This window comes from Danio rerio, chromosome 9 (assembly GCF_049306965.1).
Source record: "Danio rerio strain Tuebingen ecotype United States chromosome 9, GRCz12tu, whole genome shotgun sequence".
Taxonomy (NCBI): domain Eukaryota; kingdom Metazoa; phylum Chordata; class Actinopteri; order Cypriniformes; family Danionidae; genus Danio; species Danio rerio.
Genome location: NC_133184.1, coordinates 41096430 through 41115344, shown reverse-complemented (window position 1 = coordinate 41115344; position 18915 = coordinate 41096430). Strand labels below are relative to the sequence as shown.

Sequence of the window (18915 nt, the reverse complement as noted above, 5' to 3'; positions counted from 1 at the left end):
TTCAAAAAGGTGGCAAAACCAAAGCTCCAAAAATGCCAATTTATTCAACTAAAAAGGCTGATACAAGGTGTTAATGCCTCCACACCTTGTATCAGCCTTTTTAATTTAATAAATTGTCATTTTTGGAGCTTTGGTTTTGCCACATTTTTAAATAAATAGTTTTGCACTTTTAGCTGTTTGATTGAACACTCATTCATAGTGATGTTCATGCTTTTGTGAATTTTTAATTTAATATTAACCTCACCTAATGAGACTGGTAGACACAATGTTTACAGCACAAGTCTATTTTTAGTTTAGTTTTGGAGACCCATTTTGAGATTCACTGGTCTAGTCCCGTTAGGATCAACCATTTTGATTAGACAAACTCTTCTTGGTACTACACCTTCCACCGAATATTAAAATGCATATAAATACATTTGGACAACTTAATTTCTATAGCAGGATGTACAGAGACTTTCAACCATCATAACTGAAATAGTTTCTTAAGACTTATTGGAGCTTTAATTTAAAACATGTAAAAGACAGAGTTGGAGAGAAATCGAAGAATGAGTGATTGTAACCTTCAGTTAAACTTGCTGTCTTTTTGGATACCTTTCTGCCTGTGGTGTTATTGTCTGCATTGGGATGAATGGAGTGGGATTGTTTTAAAAAAGTGCAGACATCTAGCCATTCCTTTAAGAAAGCACCTCATTTGTAATGGTTTTATTATTCAGAATGCTAATGATCCCAAACAAACTCCTAATCCAGCAAAGAGTCCAGACCTGATTGTTATAGTGGTGGTACAGCAGATGGACAACCTGGATAAAAAAAATAAATAAAAATGTGACAGCTTGTTTAAATATAAAAAATATAAAACTTACACGCTTCAGCCTATATTTTTGTGAAATCACAGTAATTTACTTAAGCATCCTTATAACTTCAGCTTCTTGTTAAAAATGAACAATACTGTATCACACTAATGACATTTACAGGTATATTTTATTGACAAATATAATATATTATATATATTCAGTTCTTTTCACAGCACCAAATAAATACCACAAAAAACTACTTAATGTTTGCTCCACCTATCTATCTTCATATGTACAACTTTTCTTAAGTTGTACTTGTGATGCAGAGTGCTCAGGTTCAAGTCTGGTAAAACAGAATTCCACAAAAGAGAAAAAAGCTATGTAAAATCAAGGTAAAATGACATTGTTGCAGTGCAAATTTCTCTTACACTTGCTTTTGAAAACAGTATTGGTTAGGTTTGGGGAACGGTTTAAGTCAGTGGTTTACTAGGAAATCAGTACGACAAGCCTCGCCGCCTCATGGACACGTTCAAGACAGACATGTATCTTAAAAATGTACAACAAAATGCACATGAAGCAATGGATTTCAGATTTATTTCAGAAAATGTAGACTGTGCCCCTAATAGCTTTGCCATCTGAAATGTGCAACAAAACGCACCTAAAGTAACTTATTTCCCTTTCCACAAAAATATAAGCTGAGGCACATATTTTCAACGAGTCTGGATTTAAATCTGTTCATGTTGTGCTTGGCGCCAAGGGATGTCACAGTAGATGCTGACTTTTGCTTGAAAAAGTAAGTTGGTTCTGAATACTGAGTACTTTTTTTTTTTACTGTGTATAGTAGCACTTTATATACATTTAAGCCTCTAAATACACACAGAAGACCTAAAGAGACTGAACATCAAATAGGGATAAATATATATTTATAATACTAAAAGATGATGGTAGGCCAAGACTATTGCACAGTACTGTATATCTATCTGACTACTTTGTGTGCTTGTTTGCCACGTCAGTTTTTGCCTCAGGAAATTTGGAGAGCCTATTTGTCAAGGCGCTGACCCTTTTTAGAGCACTTGTGTCCTCGGAGCTGGCTGTGCATAAAGCATCATTAATTTTAGAGGAAGGAGTTTGCCCTTGCTGCGTCTCTGCCATCTAACTTTAAGTCTAAACGATAACCATCATGCTCTCTGAATTTATCCAGCTGGGCACCTGCAACTTAACCTCGGCCCCCTTGGGGTTACAAGAGAGACGGTTCAAATTTACTGAAGAAAAAAAAAAACATTATCCGCTCATGGAATCTTGGATTCACTTTTCTTCTGCTTGTGTCACTTGAAAGCCTTCAACTGCTGACTGTCGTATCTGCAATCACTGTCAACCAGGGACGATTAGTGGTGTTGAGTTTTGACACACCAGCAGTTAGCTGATAAATCGACAGGGATGTGAGCATCAGGGTTGAAGGGCAAGAACTCTGATATCAAGGGAAAGACGGGAAAGATGGGGGCATTAAAATAGGCCTATGTAGGTTTAGGCGAACAGTGTAACATACACATCTTTGGTATGGGTCTACAGTTTTATTCTATCTTTTGCATGTGTGGAACTAAGCTAATAGATTCAAATTAAGTTCCATTTTATAATTTTCATTTTTATTAACCTACAGTATATATTGATTACTAAATTTAAAATGATTAGCTTACCTAAAAATAAAAAAGAACACAAATTAAGGAATTTTAGATGAAATTCAAAAGCTTTCTGACCCTTCCTCCCCTGACTGCAATGGTCTCAACACATTTAAAATCCAGAAAACATTGTTAAAACAGAATTTCAGAATTTTGGGGTGAACCAACCCTTTAATATATAGTGATCAAGACAGGTTCAATATAATGAGAAATATGAAATGGAACAACATTTGAAACTGTTAGCTTAGTTTCACACATTCAAAAAACAAAATAAAAATGTAGAATTGTATATAACAAACAGTACTCAGCATTAATGAGTACACCTCATTTTGCCCACCCCAATTACTCAGTGAATATAGGTAATATATTTTGGTGCATTTGACAAAACAGATTTATTAAACAGATATATTTATACAGATAACATGTTAGTCACCGAATATCTTTAGACATAGTAATATAATCAATTCAAATTAAAATAAAATATTGCACACAAAAAAGCAACAACTGAAAAATGACTACTTTTACATGGATATCAGTAATTAAATGATTTGCCCTAATCTAAATAAGGCAATAATAAGATTAAGGTGTTTACATGGGTTGCCTTTTGAATGTTCCTTTCATAATCCCGATTTACATCTTATAGCACATAATTCGATTAAAGTAATTGTGTCACTACACCATCTACATTTCCTCTGCAGTTTCATGTAATTTTGGGTGTTTAATTTTTAATTTGTCAACTTTAACTGCAGTTTGGTGCTTTCACTTTCATTCGGGAACATTTCATGCATGCCTCCCGTGACATACGAGATATTAGATGCGAGTATGAACTGCTGGAAGAGTGTTGTTTTAAACTCTGCATTTTACAGTGTATGTGTTTGACTAGTACTGACTAAACTAATGTATATGCTGGACATTGTAAAGCATTCAATAGAAATTATTAATTTAAAACTCTATTTGTAAGGGGTGTACTACTTATATATGCTGAACACTGTAATTGTAAAATCTTTGAAATTATCTCATTAGATTTATGGTATTTCTTCATTTAAAAAAAAACTACTTCAAACTATCTATAAAACTATCATGTCTATCATACATGGGGTCCGCTGGGTCTTCAAAAATCTTAAAATGTCTGAAATTTCAAAAACTTAATTCTAGGCCTTAAAAAGTCAAATTAATTAATATTGTGTTAATTATTATTTCTTAAATTAAGAAATATTGTGTTGCACTGTATATCTTAAATCATTTTAAAGGAGTCTTAATTGTTGACCGTTGCGTCAACATTTATTCAATCACCAACAATGCATCTTCATAAAATCGTATTTTTTATTCATTTAATCCTTTTCCTTTGGCGTAGTCCCTTTTTTATCACGTGTCATCACAGTGAAATGAACCACCCTTAGTTTTTATTGCAAAGAGGTTCAATTCACAACAGCTGTTAGACATTTTTACAGAAAGTTCCCCATTAAATTCCATAATCAGGGAAAGACAACTGAAAACATTTAAATCATTCCTTACGATAATACAGAGCCATTAGAAAAAATATCCTTAGTGTTTAACCCTGTAAAAGTCTAAAAATAAATTTCTTAATGGTTCCTAAAGGGTCTTAAAAAGTATTAAATTTGACTTGATGAAACCTACACAAACACTGACCATATTGTGCAACTAAAGTAACACTCATTTGTTCATTTGTGTTCTTTATTGTTTCAGATGCACAGGGCCCCGTCTGCAGGACTGCATCGGCGTGATGGACAGGTACACACATCTTTATATTATTCTTTGAGTGCTGCAAACTTAAGGAGAGAAGTGAAGGTTTGGGGAATGACTTTAACATGGGACGAGAACAACTGCTTGGATGATACATTTTTAATATAAAATAATTTTCATTACACTTTAAAATTCTCTAACGATGTCCTCCTACACTCTTTCATGCACACACACACACACACACATTCATTCTCCAAGTCGCAGTGACTTCCGCAGTCAGTAGGTTTGCAAGGTCAGAATTCTGGCACCAGTTTCTCTCTCATCTTTATTTTCTGTCTCGCTCGGCCTCCCTTAAGCCATCATTTATTCATGCCATCTATTCTGGTGTTCTGCCCAATGTCCAGCACTTGATTTTAGTCACACTGGCATCAATAGAAAAGCACTGTGTCTGAAGAACCTTGACACCAAACTCACAGCACACACACATGCACCAACTGTTATGTCATGGTCATCCAACAAGCCTTCTTTGCTCATTTGAGTTAAACTGTCTAAAATGTTATGAATATTTCTTAATTGTTTAGATACAAAGAAAAAGGCTAACGTATAATGAAGATATGCTTGTTATATAACCATTCGTTCAGATTTATTTATAAAAATGTATTCATGATTTGCGTGTATATATTCAGCCTTGTATCGATATTCAGATTTACAGTATATAAACTAATGTTAGCATTTTGCAAAATCAGCTAGAAAGAGAGAAACAGAGACAAATACATTATTTACATACAGGGCATTCAGACAGTATTCATAGCGCTTGACTTTTTACACATTTTTAATGTTACAGCCTTATTCCAAAATGGATTAAATTCATTTATTTCTTCAAAATTCTACACACAATACCCCATAATTACAACGTGAAAAAAGCAACAAAAAAAATTAATTGTAAAATTTATTAAAAATAAAAAATCTTAAAAATCACATGTACATAAGTATTTACAGCCTTTGCCGTGGAGCTCTAATTTAGCTCAGGTACATTCTGTTTCCACTGAACATTCTTGAGATTTTCAGCAGGTTAATTGGAGTTCACCTTTGGTAAATTCAGTTGATTTGACATGATTTGAAAGGGCATAGACCTGTCAATAGAAGGTCTCAGGGTTGACAGTGCATGTCAAATCACAAACCAAGCATGAAGACAAAGGAATTGTCTGTAAACCCCCAAGACTGGGGAAAGGATACAGAAAATAATTCTGCTGCTCTAAAAGTTTCAATGAGCACAGTGGCCTCCATCATCCGTAAGTAGAAGATGTTTGTAACCACCAGAACTCTTCCTAGAGCTGGCCGGCCATCTAAGCTGGGTGATCGAGGCAGAAGGGCTTTAGTCAGGAAGGCAGGCACGTGCACACATAGGGCTCAACCTGTGCAGTGCACATGCCCTTTTTAGTCTTGGATATAAAGTGCCCTTCCAAAATGATCAAAAGTGCCCCCGCGACGCGGCACACCCTCGGTCCCGCCCTTCAGTAGGCGCGCGACAACACCGCTCTTGAGTACGTGCGCGACAACACAGCTGATCAGAACGCGCGCGACAACAGGAGTTTGCATGTCCTCCCTGCGTTCACGTGAGTTTCCTCAAGGTGTTCCAGTTTTTTCAACTGTTCAACGACTTGCGATATAGGTGAATTGATTAAAACAAAAATTGACTGAAGTGTATGTGTGTGTGTGTGTGTGTGTGTGTGTGTGTGTGTGTGTGTGTGTGTGTGTGTGTGTGTGTGTGTGTGTGTGTGTGTGTGTGTGTGTGTGTGTGTGTGTGTGTGTGTGTGTGTGTGTGTGTGTGTGTTGTTTTGAATGTGTGTTTGAATGTGTGTTTGAATGTGTACGAGTGTTCCCGGTACTGGGTTGCTGCTCGATGTGCATCTGCTGTGTAAAACATATGGTGGAATAGTTGGCGGTTTATTCCGCTGTGGCGACCCCAATTAGGGACTAAGCTGAAGGAAAATAAATTATTCATTATTTAAAATGTGCATTCAATACAATAATCTTATAGTTTTTGTTAAAATATATTTTCAAAATAAGGCTGAAAATATTGTTCAACTATATACATTCGTAAATATAAAATAATGGTATCATTATGACATAAGTATAATTTTAACAAAATGCATTTGTGACTTTTAACACAGTGGTTTCACTCAAACAATAATGTGTGTATCTCATTTATAATTCAATTTTGTATTACATGCAAAAATCTAAAATTGAGGCATTTTTACAAGTGGTACTGTACAGTACAGTACAAGAACCTCGTTTTGGCTCATTTCTGCTCTGATGACATCATTAACACACACACACACACACACTGCTCATTGTTTTAACACCAGCTGCCTTTCACTATAGATCTCTGCTTTAACCCAAGACTGTGAGATGGGGAAGAGAAAGTTATATAATGACCAGGCCACAGTTCTGTGATTAATGTGCTGCTGCGAGGCCTGCGCCTATGTGTGTGTGCTCACATTTGCTTCATGGCATATTTGATAAATTGATATCACTTTCCTTTGCTCTCATGGGAGAGCTGGAACAAAATACCATTAACTGCTCGGAGCAAATGCGTTTGCTGTTTCAGATCCGCTGTGGTGTTACACACAACCCTGACAGGGGAAGGAAGCCAAGGCTAGATAGCCTTACACGTCACAACTATCGAAGCACAGATCTTGATTTTTCCTGGCTGATTCCTATTGCACACATATTCACAAATTAGCAGATTTTTTTTTCTCTCAGTCTTAATGTTTTTATTAAGCTGTAAACAGGACAAATAGTAAATGAACAATGGATTCCTTTACTTTATCAAAGCTATTTACAGGGATTTCATATTAGAGTAAAACCACTGCACTTCCACGATTGCACAAAGAGACTGCATAGTTTGGGAAAGCAGTGGTTTCAAATAGCAAAAACTAAATATGCAAATGATGAAGTAAATCCGTAATGATCTGATTTTAGCTTTGTTAATTTATGCTATTATGCAATACCAGTACAAAACAAAAACAGTATGCGGTTTGAATAAAAATGCAGATTCACTCTTTTCCTGTAGGTGGCACTTATAGAACTGCTGGAGTAAAGATGTTTCTTGGTTTAGTGCTGGTTTTTAGTATTTAATGCAGTCATAATTAAAACAAATAAATTACCATCTGAACGTTTCTGAGGACACTGGCCATTTTTTAGATGCAACCATAATCCACATATAAGATCAAATATGTAAGAAACATATACTTCAAATAATCATGTAAAAACACTGTGATTAGTTGACTTTACTTTAACAGAGGAAACCCATTTCTTTTAAATTGATTAGTTGGCTTTACTTAAAAAGGGGATTAAACTGTTGCTATAAAATTTTTAAATGAATTAATTATGTGAATAATATTAAAAACTAGTTGGCTTTACTTAAAAACTGTTTAAACATTGCCTTAAAATGATTAAATAAATTAAATATGTCCATAGTAATGAAAACTAGTTGACTTTACAAAAGTGAGTAAACCCATTGCTTTTAAAGTGATTGGTCGGCTTTACTTAAAACAGGTTTTAAACCATTGCCCTAAAATTATTAAGTGATGTTTATTTATAAACTAATTTTGGGAGGATCACATGCTTATGACTGACCACAGCCAGTCCTGCATTATCTAAACATGATCCTCCAATCATATGATTCTTAAGTCACTATAACCACAGTCTTCATTCCACAACTATATTCATCAGGAAGAAACCCACTTTTCTCCCCTTCTCCTCCCCCTTTCACCTAGAATGCATGGCACGGCAGCCCAGTGGTTAGCACAGTTGCCCCTTGGCCGGTGGGCATTTCAGTGCGTAGTTTGCTTGTTCTCCCCTTGTCTGCGAGGGTTTCCCCCGCGTTATCCGGTTTCCTCCCACTGTCCAAAGATATGCGTCATATGTAACCCACCTACGCATAATGTACATCATAGTCTAGCACCCAGCATCAGTATTTTTCCCTCTCAAAAGTAGTTCACCTTAGCCACATCAACAGTTGGAGTTTTTAAGATCTACCTGAGTTCAATCTCCCCTTTCACACTGCGAATGGGAGAGGGGCCTAGACTTGAAGATCCCTTGAGCTCAGGGCTCTACCGGCACAGCATGTCAAATAAGCTTATTATAAATCATCAGCTAAGTGTGAATTCTTGAAATAAATGTGCATAATATTAAAAACTAATTGACTTTAAAAGTGAGTAAACCCATTGCTTTGAGGTGATTGGTTTGCCTTAACTAAAAAGTGAGTTAGCAGTTGATTTAAAATTATTAAATAATTGAACAATGTACATAATTATAATATTAAAATGTTAAGTCAACTCAACAGCTCCAAGTTACAATGGGTTTAATCACTTTTTAAGTAACTAGTCACATTTTAGAGTACAGCTATACAACATTTTAATTGACTCTTATTCACACATCTATTTATTTAATAGTGAAAACATCGATTGAACGAAGATCAGTATTTCATGCAAAGGGTCATTATTTAATAAAAAGGTTAAAGTAAAATATTCTTTCTAGGGTTCAGCTTCTCTGTAATCCGTTAACACTGTTTGCACACTTTGCAGTGTAAAATTAGAGCAATTCTGTTTATTTGCAAGTACAGAACAGATATCAAATGAATTAATACACACAGATTCACAAAAAACAGTTTCTGTTGACTCATTTGGTGCAAAAAAAAAAAAAAAAAATGTCCAGTTTGATTTCTGGCAATATAAATCAATGAATTTCTAATCACAACCTTAAACTTAGTCACAAATAGCTTCATGTATATAAAAAAACAAGCTAAACTTCTCACATTGGCTCTCTTTGGATCATTTTTAGAGACCAAGTGCACTATTTTTTGTCCACTGGGCATTTTTGAACACATCCAAGTACAATTTTGGCCCAGAATGAGCTATAATGTGGACCAGCTTTCGCGCACACACATACACACTGTTCTGTCCTAATAGTGTGTTATAGAACAAGAGTGTATACTGGTTGTTTGGACAGACTATCAGAGTAGTAGCTGCAGGGAATAATCCTGATAAAACACATGGCTCTCCTTGGAGACCAAACACACTCAGGAGTGAGAGAACCTCTCTAGTGTGGATGAGGTGAGAGCGGCTGATAGACAACACTCACAGCACACTGTAGAATTACATCGGGATTGAGTTTTTCAGAACAGGTAGCCTTATGCCGAGTTCAGACTGCAAGATTTTCAAACTAGTCGTGTTACAGATGTTTTCACACTGCATGACTATCTGGGCTAGCGTTTCGTTGCTGCTTTGTTTACACTGCAAGATGGATCGGCGACAGGGACATTCACATTGCATGACTTTACTAGGAAGAATCGCCGTCAACTTCGTCCAAACTACGTCTCATTGCCAAAAACACGTAGTATATCTTTTGTTATTAACTACATAATGAGAAAGAAGCCTTTAATGGGGTTGAACATGTACATGTTTGCTCACCTGGGTTTAAAGGGAATTAGCCATTTCTCCTCAACGTTGATAATAAACTAATTTCTTTCTTTATGAAACGTCAAACAGACACGGTTGCTCCTGAGTCCTGTCAAACCTCCACTAGTCTTTCCTCCATTTCTTGGGTCCAAATAAACCGAAAAAGAGCGCTTTTAACTTCTCCCCCAGCCTCCCGCTGGCCTGCAGCAGGTATACACACACGCACACACAAGTGAAAGCTGCTCTCTCATTGGCTGTAGGCGATGGCTGATGTTATTTTCAGTCAAAACTCAATTCACATGGCATGATTTGAATCTCTCAGATCGCGTCTTTGAAAGTTCATACTGTGTGATTGTCACTCACGTGCACGAGCAGCGATTTGCCTGTGATTTCAGGCATATGTCGGCGATTTCTCAAAACCTGTCGGCGAGCCAAAATCGGGGCTAAAATCATGCAGTCTGAACTAGGCATTAGTAAGCATGTACTGATGTCTGTATTTATCCATGTGATATGGGAATTGATGATTTATAATAGTATATTAGTATTTAATTTGTAGACCAGGGTACCCAAACTTTTTTTCTTATAAAAAGCCAAAAACCAAACTTGATTGAGGCTGCTGGGCCAAAGGTAAATATAGTTGCCATGTGTGATTTCCTCATTTATTTAATAATATTTTAAAGGAGCTAGAAAAAATTGCTCGGTATGAACTAATATAGCATAATTATTGTTATTTTTGTTTTACTTTTTTTAATGAACTTATTACAGTAAAAATAAAAGCAATCTCATTTATAAGAGAATGGAGTTACAGTACACTAAATTTTTGCCTTGATTTGCTCGCCAGTGTCTTCTGCATAGTCATCTATCAATCGAGTGACTTTATTTACTGTACATTTTTTAAAAATCAGATTCATTTACAACATTTTATTTCAGTTTGCTTTTTGTTGCTCACCAATAAAACTAACAAACAAAAAAGGTTACATCAAATTAGAAATGACAATCTCGTTTAAATGCATTTACCCCATCCCTCTCCATCCTTCTCACTCTCCTCTCAGAAGGTGGACCAAATCAAAGGTTACAACGGGCCAACTTTGGGCATCACTGATGAAGGCATTAGACTATATTTATGTTAAATATGGCTATTTATATTAGAACAGTGGTTCTCAACCAAATTACTGGGGGACAACCAGCACTACGCATTTTGCATGTCTCCTTTGTCTGTCACACTCAGATCTTGCAGTCTCTAGTAGTAAGCTGATGATCTGAATCAGGTGTGTTTGGTTGAGGAGACATCAAAAAATATGCAGTGCTGGTGGTCCTATGGGAACATGGTTGAGAACCACTGATCATTCAATCATGTACATAATTTAATATTGTTTAATAATGTTTTGTAATTTTTCCCCAAGTTATGTTTAACATATTTTTTTCAACATACTAATACTAATAACTCATTTACAAAAAAACGAATTTCTTTTGATTTTGCCATGATAGCAAGTACATCATATTTAGAATACTTACACTCTGTGAATCATTTTTTAAGCATTAGCAAATAGTTAATACATTATTTGTTAAGCATTAACTCTACATTAATGATGTTAGTACACAGATGTTAGTTAACAGTTTATAACTGCTGATAAAAATGCTGTATTCTTGACTTATAAGCACCTATATAGTGTGCTTAATGATTATATTTTCATACTTCGTTAATTATGATTTTTTGTATTACTACATTAAGTATATTGCATTATTTACAAACTATTTATTTGAGAGAACTTGCTGTTTTTTAAAGATGATTCATAAATGCATAAGTAAATAATTAATAAACTACTCATATTACCATTTATAATTCTTATTATTTAGGTATGTACTAATAGTTAATTTGTAAGTCAAAAAATCCTTTATTAGCTCAAATTCATCCTGTTTTGTGACCTAATATGAAGTGAGGACTATTGTTTTATAAATTACTTAGAAATGACAATATAGAGAATAGAGTGTAGTTATTATGAAGTATTACCTCGTATTTTACCTTTTTTTTTTTTTTTGCAAGAAATATGTGTAAAGTTCAATTTAAATGCCTGACTAGTTTAATTGAGCAAGTTATTTGACTAATTTTTTTTTTTTTTGTAGCCAAAGTAAAAAATAAATAAATAAATAAAAATATCTGCATAATATTGAGCTTAAAATTATAGATTTTTAAAGAAATAAGGATTTTACAAAAATATTAATAAAAAGAGTAAAAAAAATGCACAAGATGTCTAAATATTTTTCTTTGTTTCACTGCATGACAAAACAAATGTGCATGGGGCGAAAACACAAATCAAGACCCATCATTACAATGTTCTCTTTTTTTATGTTTTCTATCTAATATACTGTTGAAGTCAAAGTTATTATATTCACAGTATATCTGATAACATTTATTTCTTATGGAGAAAGTTTATTTGTTTAATTTCGACTAAAATAAAAGCCTCAATATTATTAGTCAGTATTATTAGCCCTCTTAAGCAATATTTTCAATTGTCTACAGAACAAGCCATGATTATACAATGACTTGTCTAATTATCCTAACTTGCCTAATTAACCTAATTAACCTAGTTAAGCCTTTAAATTGCACTTTATGCTGAATACTGGTATCATGAAAAATGATTTAGTCAAATATGATTTACTGTCATCATGGCAAAGATAAAATAAATTATTAGAATTATTAGAAATTAGTCATTAAGAGTATTGTGTTTAGAAATGTGTTAAATAAACCTTCTTTCTGTTACACAGAAATTGGGAGGGGGATATACAGGGGGTTGATAATTCAGGAGGGCTAATCTTTCTGACTTCAACTGGCTTTATAGATTTTTACATGAAAAATAACTTAGCAGTTTACATCTTATCTTACAATTCCTGAAGTGACAAAAATCTGCACCAAAAAAAAGTCCTCATTAAACCTCACGGTACCATTGCGCTCTAAACCTTTCTCTCCAGATCTCTCTTACACATTTGGAGGAGACATGGCAGCTTACATAAAACAAGATGTCAGACATGCTGTCCTCCTTCCCCTGCAATATGCAGCAGTGGCACGTTACTTGCTGACAGCAATGCAGCATCAACATAATTGCCTGCTCATTGTCAGTGCGATGTGGGATCCATACACTCACACAGGCTCAGGCGGGTGAATGTATGCACTCGCTATGGTCTCCGCGGCTCATAAGCTTTGTATTCTGACTGCAGATCAATATCGAATTAACGGGAGAGATTCTCATCTCACCCTGAGATAATCTAGCAGTCTATCGCTTGTCATGCCTGGGCAATGCTTCACCGTCCTCGCATGATTGGGTGGGATTTCATTTCCATTCTACAAACTTACGAGTCCGAATTTACACTGGAAGGAAAACAGAGGGCAAATATCTTGTTTTAATGTACTGGACTATTTTTATAGAGCTGTTCACATGCAGGAAACACACAAATCAAGGGTCTCTAAAAGCATTTTAAGACAATTCTAAGACTTGAACAGTCAATCAATCAGTCAAGCAATCAATCAATCAATCACTCAATCATTCAACTAATCAATCATTTGCTAAATCAATCAATCAATTATTCATTCAGGACTAAATTGTATAAAAAATAGATCTTTTGGATGGAGCGCTAGTCCTAACAGATGCTAAATCATTAATTTACATTTATAAAGCATTCATTTTCCTTCCACTTAGTCCCTTTATTCACCAGGGTTCGCCACAGCGGAATGAACCGCCGACTTATCCAGTATGTGTTTTACTCAGCAGATGCCCTCCAGCTGCAACCCAGTACTGGGAAACACCCATACAGACTCATTCATACTCATACACTTCGGCCAATTAAGTTTATTCAATTCACCTTTACTGCAAGTCTTTGGACTGTGAGGGAAACGGAGCACCCAGAGGAAACCCACGCCAATACGGGGAGAACATGCAAACTCCACACAGAAACGCCAACTGACCCAGCCAGGACTCGAACCAGCGACCTTCTTGCTGTGAGGCGACAGTACTAGCCACTTAGCCACTGTGTCGCTGCTAAATCCAACATTGGTATTTCATTTCTAAATATGTCCATCTGATGCATGCATTAAGATTAACACTTATGAATAAAAGTACAGTTGGAATACGTGCATATTCTGTGTCTACAACATGTTTAGTCAGAAGATTTAAAAAGAAGACATTGTGTTTTATCGTATAGAAATATACCAAATCATGCTTTGCATATATATATTCTGAAATATTATTTGGAAAGCAATTCATTTATATTTAATTATTATGTTTTACTATATATTACAGTATGTTATATTTATATTTGTATATCATATATCAGAATTATTTGCCCCCTTTTGAATTTTGTATTCTATTTGAAATATTTCCCAAATGGTGTTTAGCAAAGCAAGGACATTTTCACAGTGTGTCTGGTAATGTTTTTTTCTTCTGGAGAAAGTCTTATTTGTTTTATTTCGGCTAAAATAAAAGCAGTTTTTATTTATTATTATTTTTTTTAAATAATTTTAAGGACATAATTATTAGCCCCTTTAAGCTATATATTTTTTCAATAGTCTACAGGACAGACCATTGTTAAACAATAACTTTCCTAATTACCCTAACCTGCCTAGATAACCTAATTACCTTAGTTAAGCCTTTAAATGTCACTTTAGGCTGTATAGAAGTGTCTTGAAAAATATCTAGTAACATACTATTTACTGTCATCATGGCAAGATAAAGTAAATTAGTTATTAGAAATGAGTGAATAAAACTATTATGTTTAGAAATGTGGTGAAAAAATCTTCTGTCCATTAAACAAAAATTGGGGAAAAAATAAGCAGGGGGCAATATATATATATATATATATATATATATATATATATATATATATATATATATATATATATATATATATATATATATATTTAATGGGAAGTGTGGTGGCACCTCACCTCACAGCAAGCTGTCGCCTCCATTTTCTAATCATATTTGATCTTTTTAGCATTATGAAACTCTTGAGGGAGGTTAATGGAGACTACATTTTTGTGTGATCTATCCCTTTAATAAAGAAATTCAACCTGTAGCACATTATTTACCAAAACATTGTGTATAAACTACTTCTCAAGCTTCATATTCAAACTACTGCCTCAAACAGGAGAACAAAAGAGCTATAGAGATCAGTGGAGATCACATGGCAGAGAATTGCCAATATCCCATAAATGAACAGGAATCTGAACAAAGCGTCCGTCCTAGATAGAAAAGAGATATTTGGTTGGATGTGTCTGCAAAAGGCCTTTCCAACTGCTGTCATCTTGCATCATCTTTCTCTAGGCTGTACTTTGAGCTTTCGGTTTGAATCTCCATCTGAAAATGTTCCTTTAGCCTTAATGAAAGACCTAATTCAGTTAGCATTGGAGACGGCAGGACTAAATCAGTGCCGACTGCATACAGTCCACAGCACATGCTGTCCCATTACAGGCTTTTCATTAAGATGCAGCTCTTCAGACTGCCAATGTTATTCTCTAATTGTCTCTAAACTTATTCATCCTCATTCCTTACGTTACCGGAACAAAAGCAGAGACGCCAGCTTTAGCGGAGAACATACAAAGTAATGACAAAAATAAGAAAAAGATATCCCAGGACTAAAGAATAAAACCTTCTTTGTAGTTTCTCTGATAAAAGATGTATCATACACACAGGATGTGTTCATGATCTGTTTTAATAAGTTCCATATATAAATAAATAAACAAACAACAGTACAAATGTGAATAAATTAAACTTTTTTTTATCAATAAGTTTGTCTTTTATTTAGGTCTATTATGCTCACATGGGTATAAAATACGTTAATAATTTAATTTTGTGAAATCTTAAACTAATTTAAAATACCAGTATTTGTATATTATAATGTTGAAAATTGTGATGTATGGCGGCTCAGTGGTGCAGTGGGAAGCACTGTTGCCTTACAGCAAGAAGATTGCTAGTTCGAGCTTCAGCTGGGTCAGTTGGCATTTCTGTGTGGAGTTTGAATGTTCTTGCTGTGTTCGTGTGGGTTTTCTTCAGGTGCTCTGGTTTTCCTTAGAACACAGGGAGAACTTGCAAACTCCATACTAAATTGCTAACTGATCCAGCCGTGACTCGAGCCAGCGACTTTCTTGCTGTGAGGTGACAGTGCTAATTACTGACCCACCAAGCCGCTGGACAAATTGAATTGCACCTGAGTTATATTCAGATCACAGTAGGGGCTTCGATGGACCCGTGCCCCAGTAAAAATCGCTAGTGCCCCAGTAAATGCTTTGTTATGGTTTACGACATATGCAAGTGTATTTATAAAAATTCCAAAATAAAGACGTTATTCTCTGTGTGCAACCGAACCAACGCTGGTGAAAGCAATGTAGTTTATTCAAAAAGCTAACTGAGGCATTTCCGCATGTGCACAGAAAACCATACTGCGCCTCACACACTGCTCCTGCTAGACCCTTACACGCTGCTCTTCTGAGAGTCCTGGTTAACATGCATGCCGAAAAAGTAGGCTACTTGCTGCTCACGCACCGCTCATGCATTGTGAAACCGCCGTAACAGCCTTTAATGCAGAGGTGTCTGCATGGCAGTGAGTTTTGCAAGTCAACAAAATTAAAGTTTAAATAATATGATGGTGGGCGAGGCAGTGGCGCAGTAGGTAGTGCTGTCGCCTCACAGCAAGAAGGTCGCTGGGTCGCTGGTTCGAACCTCGGCTCAATTGGCGTTTCTGTGTGGAGTTTGCATGTTCTCCCTGCCTTCGCGTGGGTTTCCAAAGTCCAAAGACATGCGGTACAGGTGAATTGGGTAGGCTAAATTGTCCGTAGTGTATGAGTTTGTGTGTGAATGTGTGTGTGGATGTTTCCCAGAGTTGGGTGGCGGCTGGAAGGGCATCCGCTGCATAAAAAATTGCTGGATAAGTTGGCGGTTCATTCTGCTGTGGTGATCCCGGATTAATAAAGGGACTAAGCAGACAAGAAAATGAATGAAATGAATGAATAATATGATGGTGATCTTAATAAGCATGCCTACTGGTATGTGTTTTTGTATGAAGCAACAAGGTGGGACGACGAGTCAAGGAGGTAACCTAATTTTTGACCTAATTCTTTGCCATGTGTCAAGTCTATGAGACAACAGATAATTTTATAAAAAAACATTTTTGTGTGTGTGTGAGTTCTATGTTATTGTCTATAGAGTTTCATTTTAATTCAATTAGTTTTCAAGCAAAAGATTTCGTAAATGATATTTATAAAATGATGTTTTCCACAGAGTTGTCTCCAGTTACATTTAGGAATAATTTCTGTTATTTATAATGATAATTGGATAATAACTATAATACTTTTATTTTCTAATAAATAGTTTTTTTGTATTTATAAACAAACCAAAAAGTTATATACATACACACACACACACACACACACACACACACACACATATATATATATATATATATATATATATATATATATATATATATATATATATATATATATATATATATATATATATGCTTTTTTTTTTTTTTTTTTTTGAGGGGGGTGAGTTGGGTGCCCTCATTTCGTAAGAAGAAGCAGGATTTACACCACAATAATCTTTTACAGTATTGCTGCATACCATCATAAACATTACAAAATCATAATTATTTCAAACTTTTAATTGGGAAACATAAATAAAGTGACGTCTCATGCCATTTCTTAATTTAAACTCTGCTATAAAATATCTTGGTCATGAAGCAGAACCAGTTGAGAAGCACTAGTGTAAGTGATGTGGGACCAATTACCTGCTAGTTTATTGTTATTGCTCATGGCTAATGTTTATTTTCTCTTGTGTGTCTCCCTTAGGACTCCCCTTATTGCGGCAGGGGTTATTGGAGGATTGTTTGTGGTGATCATCATAGGTCTTAGTGTTGCCATATCAGTGAGGAGGAAAAGCATCAAGAAGAAGAGAGCATTGAGGCGCTTCTTGGAGACCGAGGTTAGGCATGGTCTATCTTCTTTTGCTGTTATTTACTCTTTTTTTTTTTTTTTTTGTATTTAAGCTTGGATTGAGAAAACAGACCGATCATTTCCTCTCAGCCAATTCCATGGGGCCTGAAAACCCAAAGGAACTTGAAAGCAAATCAGGAATGAGAAGCAGCTTTTATGACCCATGGCTCTCTGTGTGTTTCTTGAGATGGTCTGATAGGAAGTAGCAGTGAGGGCAGATGAGAGAGGTCATTTCTTCATTCAATTTAGATTTTGTGGAGAAAGAAGCCTGTGCTGGTTTAGTTGTTATGTTGTGCTTGTTTTACAATTTTCACCTTTTTAGATCACATTCAGATCAGTTTCGGCACAAGACTTACAGAAAAGAACATTTTATTTAAATATTAAAAAAGATTATGGTTATGAATGTATTTACAAAAAGAGTAAAATGCATTATAAATTGCAACCTCAAATTAAACAGCTTACTGTGTTTATTTATTTATTTATTTATTTATTTATTTATTTATTTATTTATTTATTGAGATGACACATGTATTAGACAAACTCAAACTTTCACGATAACATAGCAATAGATATTTTAAATGAATCAGATTAATATGTTTCCTTAATATTGTATTGAAGTTCTTGAGAGTAAGAAAATTGTTCAAAAGTTAATAATAGGCAAACAAATAAATTGTAAAAAAAAAAAATAATAATAAATAAATAAAATAGATTAAGATCTTAAAATCTTAGACTGTATTTAAATTAAGAATCCACCGAAAATTGCCGCTGTGTTGCTGTACTCAGCAGTGTTTATATTGTAGTAAGCATTCTTAATGGTTAAGCAAAATCCTCTAAAATCCTGCACTGACAGTACATTTCTATGGGGTATACAGTACTTGCTCTTGATTCTTGAAATAGCGTTTCTGTGCTGTCATCGCACCACTAGTAAAATGACGCCTGTCAACTATTTGCTGCAAATTAAATTATTGTTTTGTTTTTTATTTTTTTAATCAGTGTAGTTTCATTTTTTGAGTTACATTTAAAAAGTTGCTAATTATTATAATTATAAATATATTATATTACATTGTATATAATTGTTACAAAGCCTTTTTCACATTCAGTTTAGATTTTTGGACAAATGCATCCAGAATTTTCAGGCTCGGCCCAGAATTTTTATTTCGGTTAATTCCTAATTGAGTTGTGTTGATAACACAAGAACAATCCCAGAAAACTTCATTATAAAATAAAATAAAATGCAAAAAAAGCTAAGATGTTATTCAATTTGACCTGATGTTGCCATTTAGTATTCTACA

The 18915-nt window shown here is 34.9% G+C and overlaps 1 protein-coding gene across 21 annotated transcripts in view; it reads left to right on the top strand.

Annotated features, from left to right (window-relative positions):
- Positions 1-18915, top strand: part of erbb4b (erb-b2 receptor tyrosine kinase 4b) — a 656299-nt gene that overhangs the window by 546425 nt on the left and 90959 nt on the right. For all 21 annotated transcript variants that reach the window (XR_012385565.1, XR_012385564.1, XR_012385563.1 and 18 more), the window contains 2 exons: positions 4175-4219; positions 17480-17612. Coding sequence is in view for 18 of the 21 variants with exons in the window: in XM_073912987.1 (XP_073769088.1) it covers positions 4175-4219; positions 17480-17612 (178 nt within the window). In the remaining 3 variants the exon portion in view is untranslated. The remainder of the gene's footprint in view (positions 1-4174; positions 4220-17479; positions 17613-18915) is intronic.